Source organism: Salmo trutta, chromosome 24 (assembly GCF_901001165.1).
Source record: "Salmo trutta chromosome 24, fSalTru1.1, whole genome shotgun sequence".
Taxonomy (NCBI): domain Eukaryota; kingdom Metazoa; phylum Chordata; class Actinopteri; order Salmoniformes; family Salmonidae; genus Salmo; species Salmo trutta.
In genome coordinates, this window is record NC_042980.1 from 31090657 (window position 1) to 31107403 (window position 16747).

The following is a 16747-nucleotide window of genomic DNA, read 5'->3' on the forward strand; positions in this document are numbered from 1 at the left end:
GTCCACTCTACGGTCCTGGAGTGGGCTCATTCCTCCAGGCTTGCCTGTCACCCGGGCTCTCGTCGGACCCTGGCTTTCGTGCAACTGTTTTGGTGGCCTACTATGGTTCCGGATGTTGCCGTGTTTTTTGCCACCTGCACGGTCTGCGCACAGAACAAGACTCCTCGGCAATCTCCAGCTGGTCTTCTCCAACCACTGCCTGTCCCTCACCGTTCCTGGTCCCATATATCCCTGGATTTCGTCACAGGTCTCCCCCCGTCTGAGGGCAACACTGCCATCCTGACTGTGGTCGACTGATTTTCCAAAGCCGCCCACTTCATTCCTCTCCCCAAACTACCCTCGGCCAAGGAGACGGCCCGGCTTATGGTGCAGCACATCTTCCAGATCCACGGACTCCCGGTGGACATGGTATCCAACCGGGGTCCACAGTTCTAGTCCCAGTTCTGGAAGGCGTTATGCACGCTCATTGGGTCGTCGGCCAGTCTGCCAGTTGCCGCGAGCCAACGAGGACTTAGAAACGACTCTTCGCTACCTTACCACCTGGTTGAGTACGCTCGCACCACCCTTCCTTGCTCTGCCACAGGTCTCTCGCCTTTTGAGTGTTCCTTGGGATATCAGCTTCCTCTCTTCCTCAAGCAAGAGGAGGAAGTCAGCAATCCCTCTGCCCAGATGTTCATCCGCCGCTGTCGCCGTACCTGGAAGAGAGCCCAGGCCTCTCTGTTGAAGACCACTTCCAGGTATAGGCGACAAGCGGATCGCCACCAGACCCCTGCTCCATGCTATCGGCTCGGGCCGAGGGTACGGCTCTCCACCCGGGAGTTGCCCCTCCGGGTGGAGTCCCATAATCTTTCCCACTGTTTCATCAGCCCGTTCCCCATCTCTAGAGTCATTAGCCCCACTGCTGTTCATCTTTTGTTACCCCGTACCCTCCGTATTCACCCTACTTTCCATGTGTCTAGGATTAAGCCAGTGTCTCACAGCCCTTTGTTTTCTGTTTCCAGGCCCACCCCTCCTCCACGTGTCATCGATGGCCATCTGGCATACACGGTGAGATGCCTCCTGAGTGTTGGATCACGAGGGGTTTCCAGTACCTGGTTAGCTGGGAGGGTTATGGCCCGGTGGAGAGGTGCTGGGTCCCCGCTAGAGACATCCTGGACCCAGCCCTCATCGCCGACTTCCACCGCTGACACCCCGGTCAACCAGGTATGCGCCCAGGCAGATGTTGAATGCATCTGGGTCTTACTTTCATACCTCATAGGAACAGGTTTTTATCAAGGATCTCTCTGTACTTTGTTCCATTCATTATCCCTCGATCCTCTCCCAGTCCGTGCCGCTGAAAAAAATCCCCACAGCATGAGGCTGCCACCACCAAGCTTCATCGTAGGGATGGGGCTAAGTTTCTTCCAGACGTGATGCTTGGTATTCAGGCAAAAGAGTTTAATCTTGGTTTCATCAGACCAGAGAATCATGTTTCTCATGGTCTGAGAGTCCTTTAGGTGCCTTTTGGCGAACTCCAAGCGGGCTGTCATGTGTCTTTTACTGAGGAGTGGCTTCCGTCTGGCCATTCTACCATAAAGGCCTGATTGGTGGAGTGCTGCAGAGATGGTTGTCTTTCTGGAAGGTTCTCCCATCTCCACAGAGGAACTCTGAAGATCTGTCAGTGACCATCGAGTTCTTGGTCACCTCCTGACCAAGGCCCTTTTTTTATTTTATTTTTTAATTTCACCTTTATTTAACCAGGTAGGCTAGTTGAGAACAAGTTCTCATTTACAACTGCGACCTGGCCAAGATAAAGCAAAGCAGTGAGACACAAACAACAACACAGAATTACACATGGAATAAACAAACATACAGCCAATAACACAATACAAAAGCCTATATACAGTGGGGGGAAAAAGTATTTGATCCCCTGCTGATTTTGAACATTTGCCCACTTACAAAGAAATGATCAGTCTATAATGTTAATGGTAGGTTTATTTGAACAGTGAGAGACAGAATAACAAAGAAAAACGCCTGTCAAAAATGTTATAAAATGATTTGCATTTTAATGAGGGAAATAAGTATTTGACCCCTCTGCAAAACATGACTTAGTACTTGGTGGCAAAATCCCTGTTGGCAATCACAGAGGTCAGACATTACTTGTAGTTGGCCACCAGGTTTGCAAACATCTCAGGAGGGATTTTGTCCCACTCCTCTTTGCAGATCTTCTCCAAGTCATTAAGGTTTCGAGGCTGACGTTTGGCAACTCGAACCTTCAGCTCCCTCCACAGATTTTCTATGGGATTAAGGTCTGGAGACTGGCTAGGCCACTCCAGGACCTTAATGTGCTTCTTCTTGAGCCACTCCTCTGTTGCCTTGGCCGTGTGTTTTGGGTCATTGTCATGCTGGAATACCCATCCACGACCCATTTTCAATGCCCTGGCTGAGGGAAGGAGGTTCTCACCCAAGATTTGACGGCACATGGCCCCGTCCATCGTCCCTTTGATGCGGTGAAGTTGTCCTGTCCCCTTAGCAGAAAAACACCCCCAAAGCATAATGTTTCCACCTCCATGTTTGACGGTGGAGATGGTGTTCTTGGGGTCATAGGCAGCATTCCTCCTCCTCCAAACACGGCGAGTTAAGTTGATGTCAAAGAGCTCCATTTTGGTCTCATCTGACCACAACACTTTCACCAGTTGTCCTCTGAGTCATTCAGATGTTCATTGGCAAACTTCAGACGGGCATGTATATGTGCTTTCTTGAGCAGGGGGACCTTGCGGGCGCTGCAGGATTTCAGTCCTTCACGGCGTAGTGTGTTACCAATTGTTTTCTTGGTGACTATGGTCCCAGCTGCCTTGAGATCATTCACAAGATCCTCCCGTGTAGTTCTGGGCTGATTCCTCACCGTTCTCATGATCATTGCAACTCCACGAGGTGAGATCTTGCATGGAGCCCCAGGTCGAGGGACATTGACAGTTCTTTCATGTTTCTTCCATTTGCGAATAATCGCACCAAATGTTGTCACCTTCTCACCAAGCTGCTTGGCGATGGTCTTGTAGCCCATTCCAGCCTTGTGTAGGTCTACAATCTTGTCCCTGACATCCTTGGAGAGCTCTTTGGTCTTGGCCATGGTGGAGAGTTTGGAATCTGATTGATTGATTGCTTCTGTGGACAGGTGTCTTTTATACAGGTAACAAGCTGAGATTAGGAGCACTCCCTTTAAGAGTGTGCTCCGAATCTCAGCTCGTTACCTGTATAAAAGACACCTGGGAGCCAGAAGTCTTTCTGATTGAGAGGGGATCAAATACTTTTTTCCCCCACTGTACAGTGTGTGCAAATGAGGTAAGATAAGGGAGGTAATAAAGGCAATAAATAGGCCGAGGTAGTGAAATAATTACAATTTAGCAATTAAACACTAGAGTGATAGATGTGCAGATTATGAATGTGCAAGTAGAGATACTGGGGTGCAAAGGAGCAAAATAAATAACAGTATGGGGATGAGGTAGTTGGATGCGCAATGTACAGGTGCAGTGATCTGTGAGCTGCTCTGACAGCTGGTGCTTAAAGTTAGTGAGGGAGATATGAGTCTCCAGCTTCAGTGATTTTTGCAATTTGTTCCAGTAATTGGCACCAGAGAACTGGAAGGAAAGGCGGCCAAAGGAGGAATTGGCTTTGGGGGTGACCAGTGAAATATACCTGCTGGAGCGCGTGCTATGGATGGGTGCTGCTATGGTGACCAGTGAGCTGAGATAAGGCGGGGCTTTACCTAGCAAAGACTTATAGATGACCTGGAGCCAGTGGGTCTGGCGACGAATATGAAGCGAGGGCCAGCCAACGACAGCATACAGGTCGCAGTGGTGGGAAGTATATGGGGCTTTGGTGACAAAACGGATGGCACTGTGATAGACTGCATCCAATTTGCTGAGTAGAGTGTTGGAGACTATTTTGTAAATGACATCGCCGAAGTCAATGATCGGTAGGATAGTCAGTTTTATGAGGGTATGTTTGGCAGCATGAGTGAAGGATGCTTTGTTGCGAAATAGGAAGCCGATTCTAGATGTAATTTTGGATTGGAGATGCTTAATGTGAGTCTGGAAGGAGAGTTTATAGTCTAACCAGACACCTAGGTATTTGTAGTTGTCCACATATTCTAAGTCAGAACCGTCCAGAGTAGTGATGCTGAACGGGCAGGGAGGTGCGGGCAGCAATCGGTTGAAGAGCATGCATTTAGTTTTACTTGCATTTAAGAGCAGTTGGAGGCCACGGAAGGAGAGTTGTATGGCATTGAAGCTCGTCTGGAGGTTAGTTAACACAGTGTCCAAAGAAGGACCAGAAGTATACAGAATGATGTCGTCTGCGTAGAGGTGGATCAGAGAATCATCAGCAGCAAGAGCGACATCATTGATGTATACAGAGAAAAGTGTCGGCCTGAGAATTGAACCCTGTGGCACCCCCATAGAGACTGCCGGAGGTCTGGACAACAGGCCCTCCAATTTGACACACTGAACTCTGATAAGTAGTTGGTGAACCAGGCAAGGCAGTCATTTGAGAAACCAAGGCTGTTGAGTCTGCCGATAAGAATGTGGTGATTGACAGATTCGAAAGCCTTGGCCAGGTCGATGAATACAGCTGCACAGTATTGTCTCTTATCGATGGCGGTTATGATATTGTTTAGGACCTTGAGCGTGGCTGAGGTGCACCCATGACCAGATCGGAAACCAGATTGCATAGCGGGGAAGGTACGGTGGGATTCGAAATGGTCGTTGATCTGTTTGTTAACTTGGCTTTCGAAGACCTTAGAAAGGCAGCGTAGGATAGATACAGGTCTGTAGCAGTTTGGGTCTAGAGTGTCTCCCCCTTTGAAGAGGGGGATGTCCGCGGCAGCTTTCCAATCTTTGGGGATCTCAGACGATACGAAAGAGAGGTTGAACAGGCTAGTAATAGGGGTTGCAACAATTTCGACAGATAATTTTAGAAAGAGAGGGTCCAGATTGTCTAGCCCAACTGATTTGTAGGGGTCCAGATTTTGCAGCTCGTTCAGAACATCAGCTGTCTGGATTTGGGTGAAGGAGAAATGGGGGAGGCTTGGGCAAGTTGCTGTGGGGGGTGCAGGGCTGTTGACCGGGTGTAGGGGTAGCCAGGTGAAAAGCATGGCCAGCCGTAGAAAAATGCTTATTGAAATTCTCAATTATCGTGGATTTATCGGTGGTGACAATGTTTCCTAGCCTCAGTGCAGTGGTCAGCTGGGAGGAGGTGCTCTTATTCTCCATGGACTTTACAGTGTCCCAGATCTTTTTGAGTTTGTGCTACAGGATGCAAATTTCTGTTTGTAAAAGCTAGTCTTTGCTTTCCTAACTGCCTGTGTATATTAAATCTTAACTTCCCTGAAAAGTTGCATATCGCGGAGGCTATTCGAGGCTAATGCAGTACGCCACAGGATGTTTTTGTGCTGGTCAAGGGCAGTCAGGTCTGGAGTGAACCAAGGGCTATATCTGTTCCTGGTTCTACATTTTTTGAATGGGTTATGCTTATATAAGATGGTGAGGTAAGCACTTTTAAAGAATAACCAGGCATCCTCTACAGACGGAATGAGGCCTATATCCTTCCAGGTCGATTGGAAAGGCCTGCTTGCTGAAGTGTTTTAGGGAGCGTTTGACAGTGATGAGGGGTGGTCGTTTGACCGCAGACCCATTACGGACGCAGGCAATGAGGCAGTGATTGCTGAGATCCTGTTTGAAGACAGCAGAGGTGTATTTGGAGGGCAGGTTGGTTAGGATGGTATCTATGAGGGTGCCCGTGTTTACGGATTTGGGGTTGTACCTGGTAGATTCACTGATAATTTGTGTGAGATTGAGGGCATCAAGCTTAGATTGTAGGATGGCCGGGGTGTTAAGCATGTCCCAGTTTAGGTCACCTAACAGCACAAGCTTTGAAGATAGATGGGGTGCAATCAATTCACATATGGTACAGCTGGGGGCTGAAGGTGGTCTATAGCAAGCGGCAACGGTGAGAGACTTGTTTCTGGAAAGGTGGATTTTTAAAAGTAGAAGCTCAAATTGTTTGGGCACAGACCTGGATAGTAAGACAGAACTCTGCAGGCTATCTCTGCAGTAGATTGCAATTCCGCCCCCTTTGGCAGTTCTATCTTGTCGGAGAATGTTATAGTTAGGGATGGAAATTTCTGGGTTTTTGTTGGCCTTCCTAAGCCAGGATTCAGACACGGCTAGGACATCCGGGTTGACAGATTGTGCTAAAGCAGTGAATAAAACAAACTTAGGGAGGAGGCTTCTAATGTTAACATGCATGAAACCAAGGCTTTTACGGTTACAGAAGTCAACAAATGAGAGCGCCTGGGGATCGGGAGTGGAGCTAGGCACTGCAGGTCCTGGATTAACCGCTACATCACCAGAGGAACAGAGGAGGGATAGGGTAAGGGTACGGTTAAAGACTATATGAACTGGTCGTCTAGTTTGTTTGGAACAGAGAGTAAAAGGAGCAGGTTTCTGGGCGCTGTAGAATAGATTCAAGGCATAATGTACAGACAAAGGTATGGTAGGATGTGAATACAGTGGAGGTAAACCTAGGCATTGAGTGACGATGAGAGAGGTATTGTTTCCTTCTCCCCCGATTGCTCAGTTTTGCCGGCTCTAGGAAGAGTCTTGGTGGTTCCAAACTTCTTCCATTTAAGAATGATGGAGGCCACTGTGTTCTTGGGGACCTTTCAATGCTGCAGAAATGTTTTGGTACCCTTCCTCAGTTCTGTGCCTCGACAAAATTCTGTCTCGGAGCTCTACGGACAATTCCTTCGACCTCATCACTTGGTTTTTGCTCTGATATGCACTGTCAACTGTGGGACCTTATATAGACAGGTGTGTGTCTTTCCAAATGATGTCCAATCAATTGAATTTACCACAGGTGGACGCCAATCAACTTGTAGAAACCTGAGCTCAATTTCGAGTCTCATTGCAAAGGGTCTGAATACTTATGTAAATAAGGTATTTATTTCTGTTTTTTTGCAAACATTTCTAAAAACCTGTTTTTGTTTTGTCATTATAGGGTATTGTGTGTAGATTGATGAGGAAAAAATGGAACTTAATCAATTTTAGAATAAGGCTGTAACGTAACAAAATGTGGAAAAAGTAAAGGAGTCTGAATACTTTCCGAATACACGATGTATATATATAAAGTACCAGTCAAAAGTTTGGACACACCTACTCATTCAAGATCAAGATCAACATTAACTGTTCAGAGGAGACTGCGTGAATCAGGCCTTCTTGGTCGAATTGCTGCAAAGAAACCACTACTAAATGACACCAATAAGAAGAAGAGACTTGCTTGGGCCAAGAAACACAAGCAATGGACATTAGACCGGTGGAAATCTGTCCTTTGCTCTGATGAGTCCAAATTTGAGATTTTTGGTTCCAACCGCCATGTCTTTGTGAGACGCAGAGTAGGTGAACGGATCAATTCCGCATGTGTGGTTCCCACCGTGAAGCATGGAGGAGGAGCTGTGATGGTGTGGGGGTGCTTTGCTGGTGACACTGTCAGTGATTTATTTAGAATTCAAGGCACACGTAAGCAGCATGGCTTCCACAGCATTCTGCAGCGATACGCCATTCCATCTGGTTTGCGCTTAGAGGGACTATCATTTGTTTTTCAACAGGACAATGACCCAACACACCTCCAGGCTGTGTAAGGGCTATTTGACCAAGAAGGAAAGTGATGGAGTGCTGCATCAGATGATCTGGCTCCCACAATCACCTGACCTCAACCCAAGTGAGATGGTTTGGGATGAGTTGGACCGCAGAGTGGAAAAGCAGCCAACAAGTGTTCAGCATATGTGGGAACTCCTTCAAGACTGTTGGAAAAGCATTCCAGGTGAAGCTGGTTGAGAGAATGCCAAGAGTGTGCAAAGCTGTCATCAAGGCAAAGGGTGGCTACTTTGAAGAATCTCAAATATAAAATATATTTTGATTTGTTTAAGAATTCTATGGTTACTACATGATTCCATATGTGTTATTTCATAGTTTTGATGTCTTCATTATTATTCTACAATGTAGATAATGGTAAAAATAAAGAAAAACCCTTGAATGAGTAGGTGTGTCCAAACTTTTGACTGGTACTGTATATATACAGTGTGTGTATATTTACACTACCGTTCAAAAGTTTGGGGTTCTTGGAAATGTCCTTGTTTCTTACAGAAAAGCATGTTTTTTGTCCATTAAACTAACATAGAATTTATCAGAAATACAGTGTAGACATTGCTAATGTTGTAAATGTAGCTGGAAATGGACTATTGTAGCTGGAAACGGCTGTTTTTGAATGGAATATTTACATAGGCGTACAGAGGCCCATTATCTGCAACCATCACTCCTGTGTTCCAATGGCACGTTGTGTTAGCTAATCCAAGTTGATCATTTTAAAAGGCTAATTGATCATTAGAAAACCCTTTTGCAAATATGTTAGCACCGCTGAAACTGTGGTTCTGATTAAAGAAGCAGTAAAACTGGCCTTCTTTACTGTGAGTATCTGGAGCATCATCATTTGTGGGTTTGATTACAGGCTCAAAATGGCCAGAAACAAATAACTTTCTCCTGAAACTTCTCAGTCTATTCTTGTTCTGAGAAATGAAGGCTATTCCATGCGAGAAATTGCCAAGAAACTGAAGATCTCGTACAACGCTGTGTACTACTCCCTTTACAGAACAGCGCAATCTGGCTCTTACCAGAATAGAAAGAGGAGTGGGAGGGCCGGTGCACAACTGTGCAAGAGGACAAGTACATTAGAGTGTCTAGTTTGATTAACAGACGCCTCACAAGTCCTCAACTGGCAGCTTCATTAAATAGAACACGCAAAACACCAAGCTCAACGTCAACAGTGAAGAGGCGACTCCGGGATGCTGGCAACTCTGGGATGCACAAAAAGTGTCAAAGATTTTTTTTCGCAAATGTCCTTTCTGAATTTAAAAGTAATCCTCGAAGTAATCATCTAGTTTTTCAAAAGTATCTGTAATCTGATTCAAATATTTTTGCTGGTAAGGTAACGGATTACAGTTATTGGGGTTTTTAATCCCTTACATGTAACAGATTACATGTAATCCATAACTCCCCAACCCTCCCTATCAGGTACTTCAGAGTGTTGCTCCCCACAGATGCCCCCTGCTGGTTCAAGTCAATTCAATCATCTTTATTGTCCTGCAAGAAGCAATTGTTGCAGGGTTTAAATAATGACAGGCAGGGACCTCCCGAGTGGCGCAGTGGTTTAAGGCACTGCATTGCAGTGTTTGCTGTGCCGCTAGAGATCCTGGATCGAGTCCAGGCTCTGTTTCTGACGGCCACGACCGGGAGACCCATGGGGCGGCGCACAATTGAACTCATTCTGAAGATCACTGATGTCATGATTACATTTTTTTTTGAGTTCCCAGTTGTGTTGAAAGCACCATAAATCCAGAAAATGTTAGACTTTGATGACAAAATTTGCCCACGAAGTACCCCCACGCCAGCTGTGAGCACAGCACAACAAGGTGAGTCCAGAAATGTCTTGTATGCTGCTGCATAAATTATGTAATATGCCAGGGAGATATGTGTACTGTAGCTAAGAAAGTAATACTAAGTGTATGTTGTGTAGTAAGCTGTTAATAGCCCATGTGCCTCACCCTAATAATTTTGTCTAGTTTCACCTCTTAATTTCACCTACTGTTCTGACTTGGTGGTGCACATGTAGCCTATAATCTGTTTTTGAGAAATGTAATCATTGAATATTGTAAAAGCTTTCATTGTCTGCTGAAATGCCCCCTTTATTTTTCCTACGGTTCTGACTTGGTGTACAGGGAGAACACTGTAAGAACGGCCCATGTTCTGAATTCTGTCGCTGTAAATTTCAAAAGTGCTGAACAAATAGTTGTAATGACTACGTCCATCCTAGCTCGCTCATTAATGTCTTAATTGAAATTATAGATTGCCTCTTATCAGACAAGGCTCTGCTGATAGCCAGGTGTAGCAGTGGTAAGGTGTTGGGACTGCTGTTGGGACTCTGCTTTTGGGACAGCTTTATGAAGGTCCTAACAGTTTGTGGGCACCGTTTGTCACCGTTATAGTGCAATTAATGTATTGTTTAGTGTTGTGTAGTGTAGAGCTTTGCTGGCATGCATCCCACATTTTTGTTTTGTTTGCCCCACCAAGATTAACATTCTAAAATCACCACTAGACAGAACACTGAGCCAATCACAGCACAACTAGAGAACATTACCAACACCTACGCTCCGTACACCGGGAATCGTCACAGATCCCGGGAATCTTCACTTTCAACTGATCTTACTCAACATTTAATGCCACCTACGTTATCACTCCTTTCAACGGTGTCCAGCTCTGGAGAGCAAAACAAGTTACATTTCTTGTCCCTAATTGCGTAATCCGGAGCGCCCGCTCCCTATGGGCTGAAGAAACACAATAAATCATCACTAGTCCACTCCTAGTTACCTTCACCAACTCAACAGTTCCCAACCTCTTCTCCACCCAACCACCACATACGGATCAGCCAAAATGCAAGGATCCATTCTCTCCACAAATTCTACTCCCACTAGGCCAGAATCATCCTTTACATCCTCGGACCAAGGCCCGACCTCGGCGGTTCTCACTGCAGGATCTTCATCCAGTCTAGTCAGGTTCCATCTCTGACCTACTGGAACACGTATCCCTCTTTTTGCACTTGACACCAACCTTCCTCTACACACTGCTTCCCTCTACACTCAACTTCTTCTCAACAGTTATCCCTGCACCTGCCACTGCATCTAATTCATCCTCACTCTCCATTTCCTCAAGTTCTACCAAAAGTTCTGTAAAATCCCTCATTCCATATTCCCTCAACCATTTCCAGTTTCCTTTTTTCCCTTGTCCATTATCTTGTCCTTCACCAGATCTTACAGAAGGCCTGTGTAATCCCAAACTCCATGTTTATTCATAATATGCTCCACTTTCTTCCTTATCCGCCATCTTCTCCAAATCGCTCCCGTTCTCCAAACATTTCTCCCTGGACAACCTCTCCAACGCCATCCGCCATATGGGAACATTCCTTCGATTGAGCTCCAGATTTATACCTGGTAAGACTAACTATCACCAGGGCTGTATTCATTCAGCCAATTCTGTTGCAAAACATTTCTTAAGCAAGCAGAACGAAACAGAGGGACCTACCTGAATGTCCAATAGAAACAAATTTTAGTTGCAACTGTTTGGCGGAATGAATACACCGCAGCTGTACAGAATAGACACTAGAAAAGGTCAGTCAGAATACCTTAAATTACATTCAGAATCTGTCCCTCCCTTGTATGCTTATGAAACTGTATTTCATTTAATTCAGGTTAGACGCCACACTGAAAGTCTTGTGAAAGGTCTAACCCTGAAGCAAAAAAAAAACAAAGAGCATATTTTGGCTTTGCTATAGTCTACACAGACCCTAAAACGACAAGGTTACAGGTAACTGATGATTTTCATTCAGAGCTGCCCTGTGATATCAATGAACAGCCACAGTCAACACTGTAAATATTGTTACTATTGATTTGTTTCAGGATGAAGGATATAGGCAACGCACTGTCCGGATGGAAGGGTCCAGATGATGCCATGACCTTACAGTCCCAGCGATTTCAGATTGGAGACTACCTACATCGCCATCACCCCCTTCACCTGGGGCACATGAGACCCTATTGATACCAGAAGGCCTGCCTGGGATTCAACATGTCCCCAAATTGCATAGAAGTAGGAGATCAGTGTTATTTTATTTACTGACGTTTTTTTAAAGCATCAAATTGTTATGTAGAAATTAACCATACTACCATGTCTTCCTTTGGGATTTTTTGTAGTTTGTGTATGCATTTTATAATGCTCAATTGTTATAATTGACTGCTATATTGTTAAAAAGATCATTCAATCCTGAACTAAGCCATCATGCTCATAATTATGTATTTATTAGTGAGATTACATACAGACCAATTATACACATAGTTGATTTAGCATTTTCGGAGTTTTCTGAGTTTTCATGCATTGTGAACAGAAGGACCTACGCAATTAAAAATACCAAGACAAAACATATGTACAGTTCTCAAAGATGAAAATAAAATAATGAATCAATTTTGGGCCTATTCTAGCCTGAGTACCAGTCTGTTTAGCTAACATTTCACTCTTGTACTCTGTCATATGCCAATGTTTAGCATGACAGGAGTGGCAAGGAGTGAATGATAGCTACACAGACTGGCACCCAGGCCTATTCAGCGGAGTCAATATATAGGACCTCACTCAGTAGTGTTGAGCCCTTTGGGAGGTTTAAGAAGGTAGGGAATGTCATTGTACTTCAGATCAGGTACGTGTCTTTGACAGGACCTTGTACATGGCGCTGGTTCCTACTCCCTGCACATGCTCCAGCCTCTTTAACTCAGTCAGACACAGGAAGTACATGGGGGCCTTGGTGCCCACCCCCGTGATCCTCTTCAGCTCCTCCATCAGAAACCATGCAGGGCCCGCATCACCACCTGAAGGAGGAGCAACAGCGTCACAATAAGATGAATTTCAGAAGGACAGTCACTTAAGTTCCTGAGAGTGGCATGGAATGCAATGAAAAAATAATTAAGTGGCATCCTGAGAGGGCAAAGTTGTGTGTCTCCACTTGAGATATGAAAACATAATTTCAGTGAGTTAAGTTTTACATGGTTTACAAAAGCAGTAAGCTGTGACTGACTGTGGCCTCGCTCCTCTTTGGCACCGTTGATCTTCTGAATGGCCTGGTTGAGGCTGGACAGAGGAATCTGTCTCAGGTAGCTTGGAAGACTCAGGAACTCCCTCTCTGACACCACAGCCAGACTCTGAGCCCTGGAGGAACAACACAGAGAGAGCAGAGGTATGACTAGTAATTTCAAGTGAAGTAATTTATTGATATTGGGAACAGTTTAGCTTTTGAAGATACGTTAATAATAACCATATTCTACATTCTTTGCTGACACCGTAAGATTTGACCTGTTCTCTTTCCCTGTTGCAGTGTGGAGGGTTGAAGGCTTGAGGTGTGGCTGAACTACTGCTGTGGGGAGCTTCTTGCTCTGGGAAATGAGCTGCAAGATGAAAGACAAACCCATCAGAACCAGTCAGCACAGTAGTTATAATCACAACGCTATCTAAAAGTTTCAAACATTCACACTTAGTAGTACAGACAATAAAGCATTTTTCCCCACTGTCTGTGGACAGGGAAGGCACAGTTCCCATATCTACTCCATACTCTGAATCCCACAAGTCTCCAGTCCACTCACCTTAAAGATGTCCTGTGTGACAGAGCTTAGGTCCGGCATCTCAGGGGTGGATGGCTCGGGGTAGTCCCCTCTGACCCGTGGGGTCCCCAGGTTGAATGTCTGGGTGGGACCATCCTGATCCAGGACAGAGAGAGGGGGCTCTCCTGATCCCATAGTCTGCTCTCCACTGGTTCCACCACCACCCCTCTACAGTCAGGGAGATGAGAGACAGTGAGGCAAAATATATACACTCAAACTTAACTATACCAACATCCTCAGCAACAGGGGGAAAGTAAGCACTCAAGGGCCTTTATAGCAGTTTCAGCTTACATAGGGTAGAGAGCTGCCCAGAAAGGACTCTAGGCTTGGCATCTCTGGTGTAAGTTTTTCCTCTGTACATCCAATGATTGAGATCTCTGACACATTATATGACCAGGCTTGATTGGAGCCTCTATTGGAGGTTGGAAGTTCTGAGTGATCTTGGTCTTCATCTGCCTGTGTGTTTCTCTCACCCTGTAACAACATTACAGTTACTCACTATATTTGAGTGCAATTTGTAGTTTATGGTCTATGGTCCATATGCATCCATAAATAAATAAATGCATAAACAAACAGACACGTTGACCGACTGACAGTAACACACACCTTTCTGGTGCTAAGGAGTCTGTTGATGTATGGTGTCTCAAATGCTGGGACCTCAGGGGTGGCTTGGTGGTTGCCAAGGCGACAGGGGGACTCTGGGTCAATCTCTCCCTGCAGAGGAGGGGACAGAGCGTGTCGCTGAGACTTTGTGATCTTCAGACCTGGGGTGCAAAACACAGGCGGTTCGGGGGACTCCATGGTAGCCAGGCTGTACATCATGGAGTTTGATGGTGGGGTAGAGAGGACATGTGCCGGTCTCTGTGACATTGCTCCCAAGCCCAAGGACACTGCTGAGCTGTTAACAAAACAGCACCATTCATAAGACCTTGCACAGGACATTCTACTTAAGAAGGCTGACTTATTAATTTTTGTAGAAACTTGAGTGAAACTTTGGAAGCTGTTAACCAGCCAAGTAGTAGATTTGAGAGTCAATCAGAGCCAGACAGAACAGTATTATACTACACACCTGAGAGGCTTTGTGGGCTTCTTGCGCTGCAGGTCCATGGTGAAGTCATTGTTGAGACACACAGTGTGTTCCGTGAGGCCAAAGTCGACCATGCGGGGGGTCAGGAGGTCGTCATCTTCGTCCATACGCAAGGTGCACTTGGGCGTTTTGGGCATTGGCGGCTGCATGGCTAGGACTAGAGATGGCAGAGGGAGGGTCATCGTGGGCATGGGGGCCTCAGTGCTGGAAAACACTGTGCCACCCAACACCCTCTTCAGGTGGATTTCTGACAGGCCGAAGTCAGAGAGCTGGGGGGTGCGCAAAGGGTCAATGAAGGGCGGAGGGGGCATCTTCAGAGGGGTCACTGAGGTGAGGTATCCCTCACCTTCCTCCTGGTCCTCCTCTCCTCCCTCGGTCTCATCCTCTTTCTCTGAAGCTTCTGCCTCCTGGCCGTTCGACTCTGTGGGAGAGAGACAAGATATCTAGATAAACCAACAGGTCAGGAGGAAAACATTCAGATAGAAATGGGCAATTCCACAGTAACAGATTGATGCTGAGACTCAGATTTTACACATTAAAATGTCAAACAAAAACCAATGATTGCAAAGTTAAAAATCATACAACGCTACGCATAAGGACTAATTTGTGCCGTCATTCTGTTACCTAACTTTGCATCTGCACTGTTCAAGTAAATATGTTTATGTCAAATTTTCTGTGGAAATTGTTACAAGTCCTTGTGCATAGAACAGCCTCAATTTGTCAGGTGTGGACTACAAGGTGTCGAAAGCATTCCACAGGTATGCTGGCCCATGTTGACTCCAATGCTTCCCACAGTTGTGTCAAGTTGGCTGGATGTCCTTTGGGTGGTGGATCATTCTTCATACATGCGGGAAACTGTTGAGCATGAAAAACCCACTAGCATTGCAGTTCTTGACACACTCAAACCGGTGTGCCTGGCACCTATTACCACCCCGTTTAAAGGCGCTTAAATATGTTGTCGTGCCCATCCACCCTCTGAATGGCACACATACACAATCCATGGGTCAGTTGTCTCAAGGCTTTAAAATCCTTCTTTAACCTCTCTTCCCCTTCATCTACACTGATTGAAGTGGATTTAACAAGTGACATCAATAAGGGATCATAGCTTTCACCTGGTTAGTCTATGTCATAGAAAGAACAGGTGTCCTTAATGTTTTGTACACTGAGTGCATATCAAGTAAACCAAACCAAATACTGAATGATTGACATTCTACGTGAAGTGTTAAATAGAGATACTTTCCTACCTGACTGTATCTGTGTGCGCTTAGGCACTCTGTAGCCATATTTTTCATAGTGTCTCCTCAGTCTCTGGATGTCCTCTGTGGTCCTCTGCTTCAGCACCATACACGTCTTTATAAAGCTCCTCACATCTTTCTCCCCTGCCTGCTGGCGCACCAGCTGCTCCTTCACCTGGCCCTGGGCATGCAAAACAAGCCAGTTATGTAAATATCTGTATACTAATGAATCACATAGCTATATAAGCTACACAGCGCTGTTCAAACAGCTCAGCAGGTGCTAAATTGACAGTTACCTTGAGTCCCCTGACCTCGGAGTGCAGCTCTTGCAGAACTCGCACCGCACCCTCAGTGCTATGATCTGAAACACAATTTTACAGTATACAATAATACACTAGTCACTGGTCATTGGTGGTGCATTGACTGACTAGACACGTTAGCCGAAATAAAATTTGAGTGGAAGTCCGTTTCATAGAGTTACCTTCATCGTCGTAGTTCTGGTGTGCCTGTTGAAGACTGGCAGTTTCGGTCTCCAAATTCACGGCTAGGTTTCGCAACTTGGCGAAAAAACGTGCCGACGAGTCCATTTATTTGCAGATATGTTTCTAAAAGTAGTATTATCTTGAACGGCAATTTAATCAATTTTCGCTGTTTGTTTACATTCATACAAATTGAAACAGGAATATTTTTCAAATTTGGCGCCACATCCGGAATCTAACGGAAGTAGGTTTATTCAGGACTCTCAAGACCGAAGAAGAGAAAGCATCTCGAGCTAAATGCAATTCTGCCACCTGCCGTCCTTGACGACTTCGATATATACAGTATCTTTTTTTTTTAACGATATGGTCAAGATCATTTTAGAATAGTTGTGTGGTGGACTCACAAAATAATCAATAAGCAAACTTCAAAGCCAAGAGTTTGTAATACACTTCCAAATGAAAATGTGTAACATCCATGAGTAACAATTTTTCTATACCTCTTTAAATTTACATTAGACTCACTTCCTTTGCTTATTTATTGTTTTATTTATTATTTCACCTTTATTTAACCAGGTAGGCTAGTTGAGAACAAGTTCTCATTTACAACTGCGACCTGGCCAAGATAAAGCAATGCAGTGCGACACAAACAACAACACAGAGT

At 45.3% G+C, this 16747-nt stretch overlaps 1 protein-coding gene across 2 annotated transcripts; it reads right to left on the reverse strand.

Moving 5' to 3' along the window:
- Positions 1 to 11916: 11916 nt before the first annotated feature.
- On the reverse strand, positions 11917 to 16379 carry ska3 (spindle and kinetochore associated complex subunit 3). Of its 2 annotated transcripts, none has more exons than XM_029711831.1 (10): positions 16089 to 16379; positions 15904 to 15968; positions 15617 to 15788; positions 14355 to 14793; positions 13892 to 14183; positions 13577 to 13759; positions 13268 to 13453; positions 12953 to 13072; positions 12706 to 12836; positions 11917 to 12499 (listed from the first exon to the last, which is right to left on the reverse strand). In XM_029711831.1, the coding sequence occupies exons 1-10, from the start codon at positions 16192 to 16194 to the stop codon at positions 12493 to 12495; spliced, it is 1701 nt and encodes a 566-aa protein (XP_029567691.1). In that variant the 5' UTR covers positions 16195 to 16379; the 3' UTR covers positions 11917 to 12492. The 2 variants fall into 2 exon arrangements, with proteins under 2 accessions (XP_029567691.1, XP_029567690.1); XM_029711830.1 differs by having other exon boundaries at positions 12981 to 13072; positions 16089 to 16370.
- Positions 16380 to 16747: the final 368 nt, after the last annotated feature.

Bases quoted from the DNA above. Each gene is read 5' to 3' on its own strand.
- ska3 (XM_029711830.1), bottom strand. From the start codon at position 16,194: ATGGACTCGTCGGCACGTTTTTTCGCCAAGTTGCGAAACCTAGCCGTG. The intron at 14,794-15,616 runs GTAGGAAAGTAT...TCTCTCCCACAG, and splicing joins GCGCACACAGATACAGTCAG to AGTCGAACGGCCAGGAGGCA. The intron at 14,184-14,354 runs GTGTGTAGTATA...TTTTGTTAACAG, and splicing joins AAGCCCACAAAGCCTCTCAG to CTCAGCAGTGTCCTTGGGCT.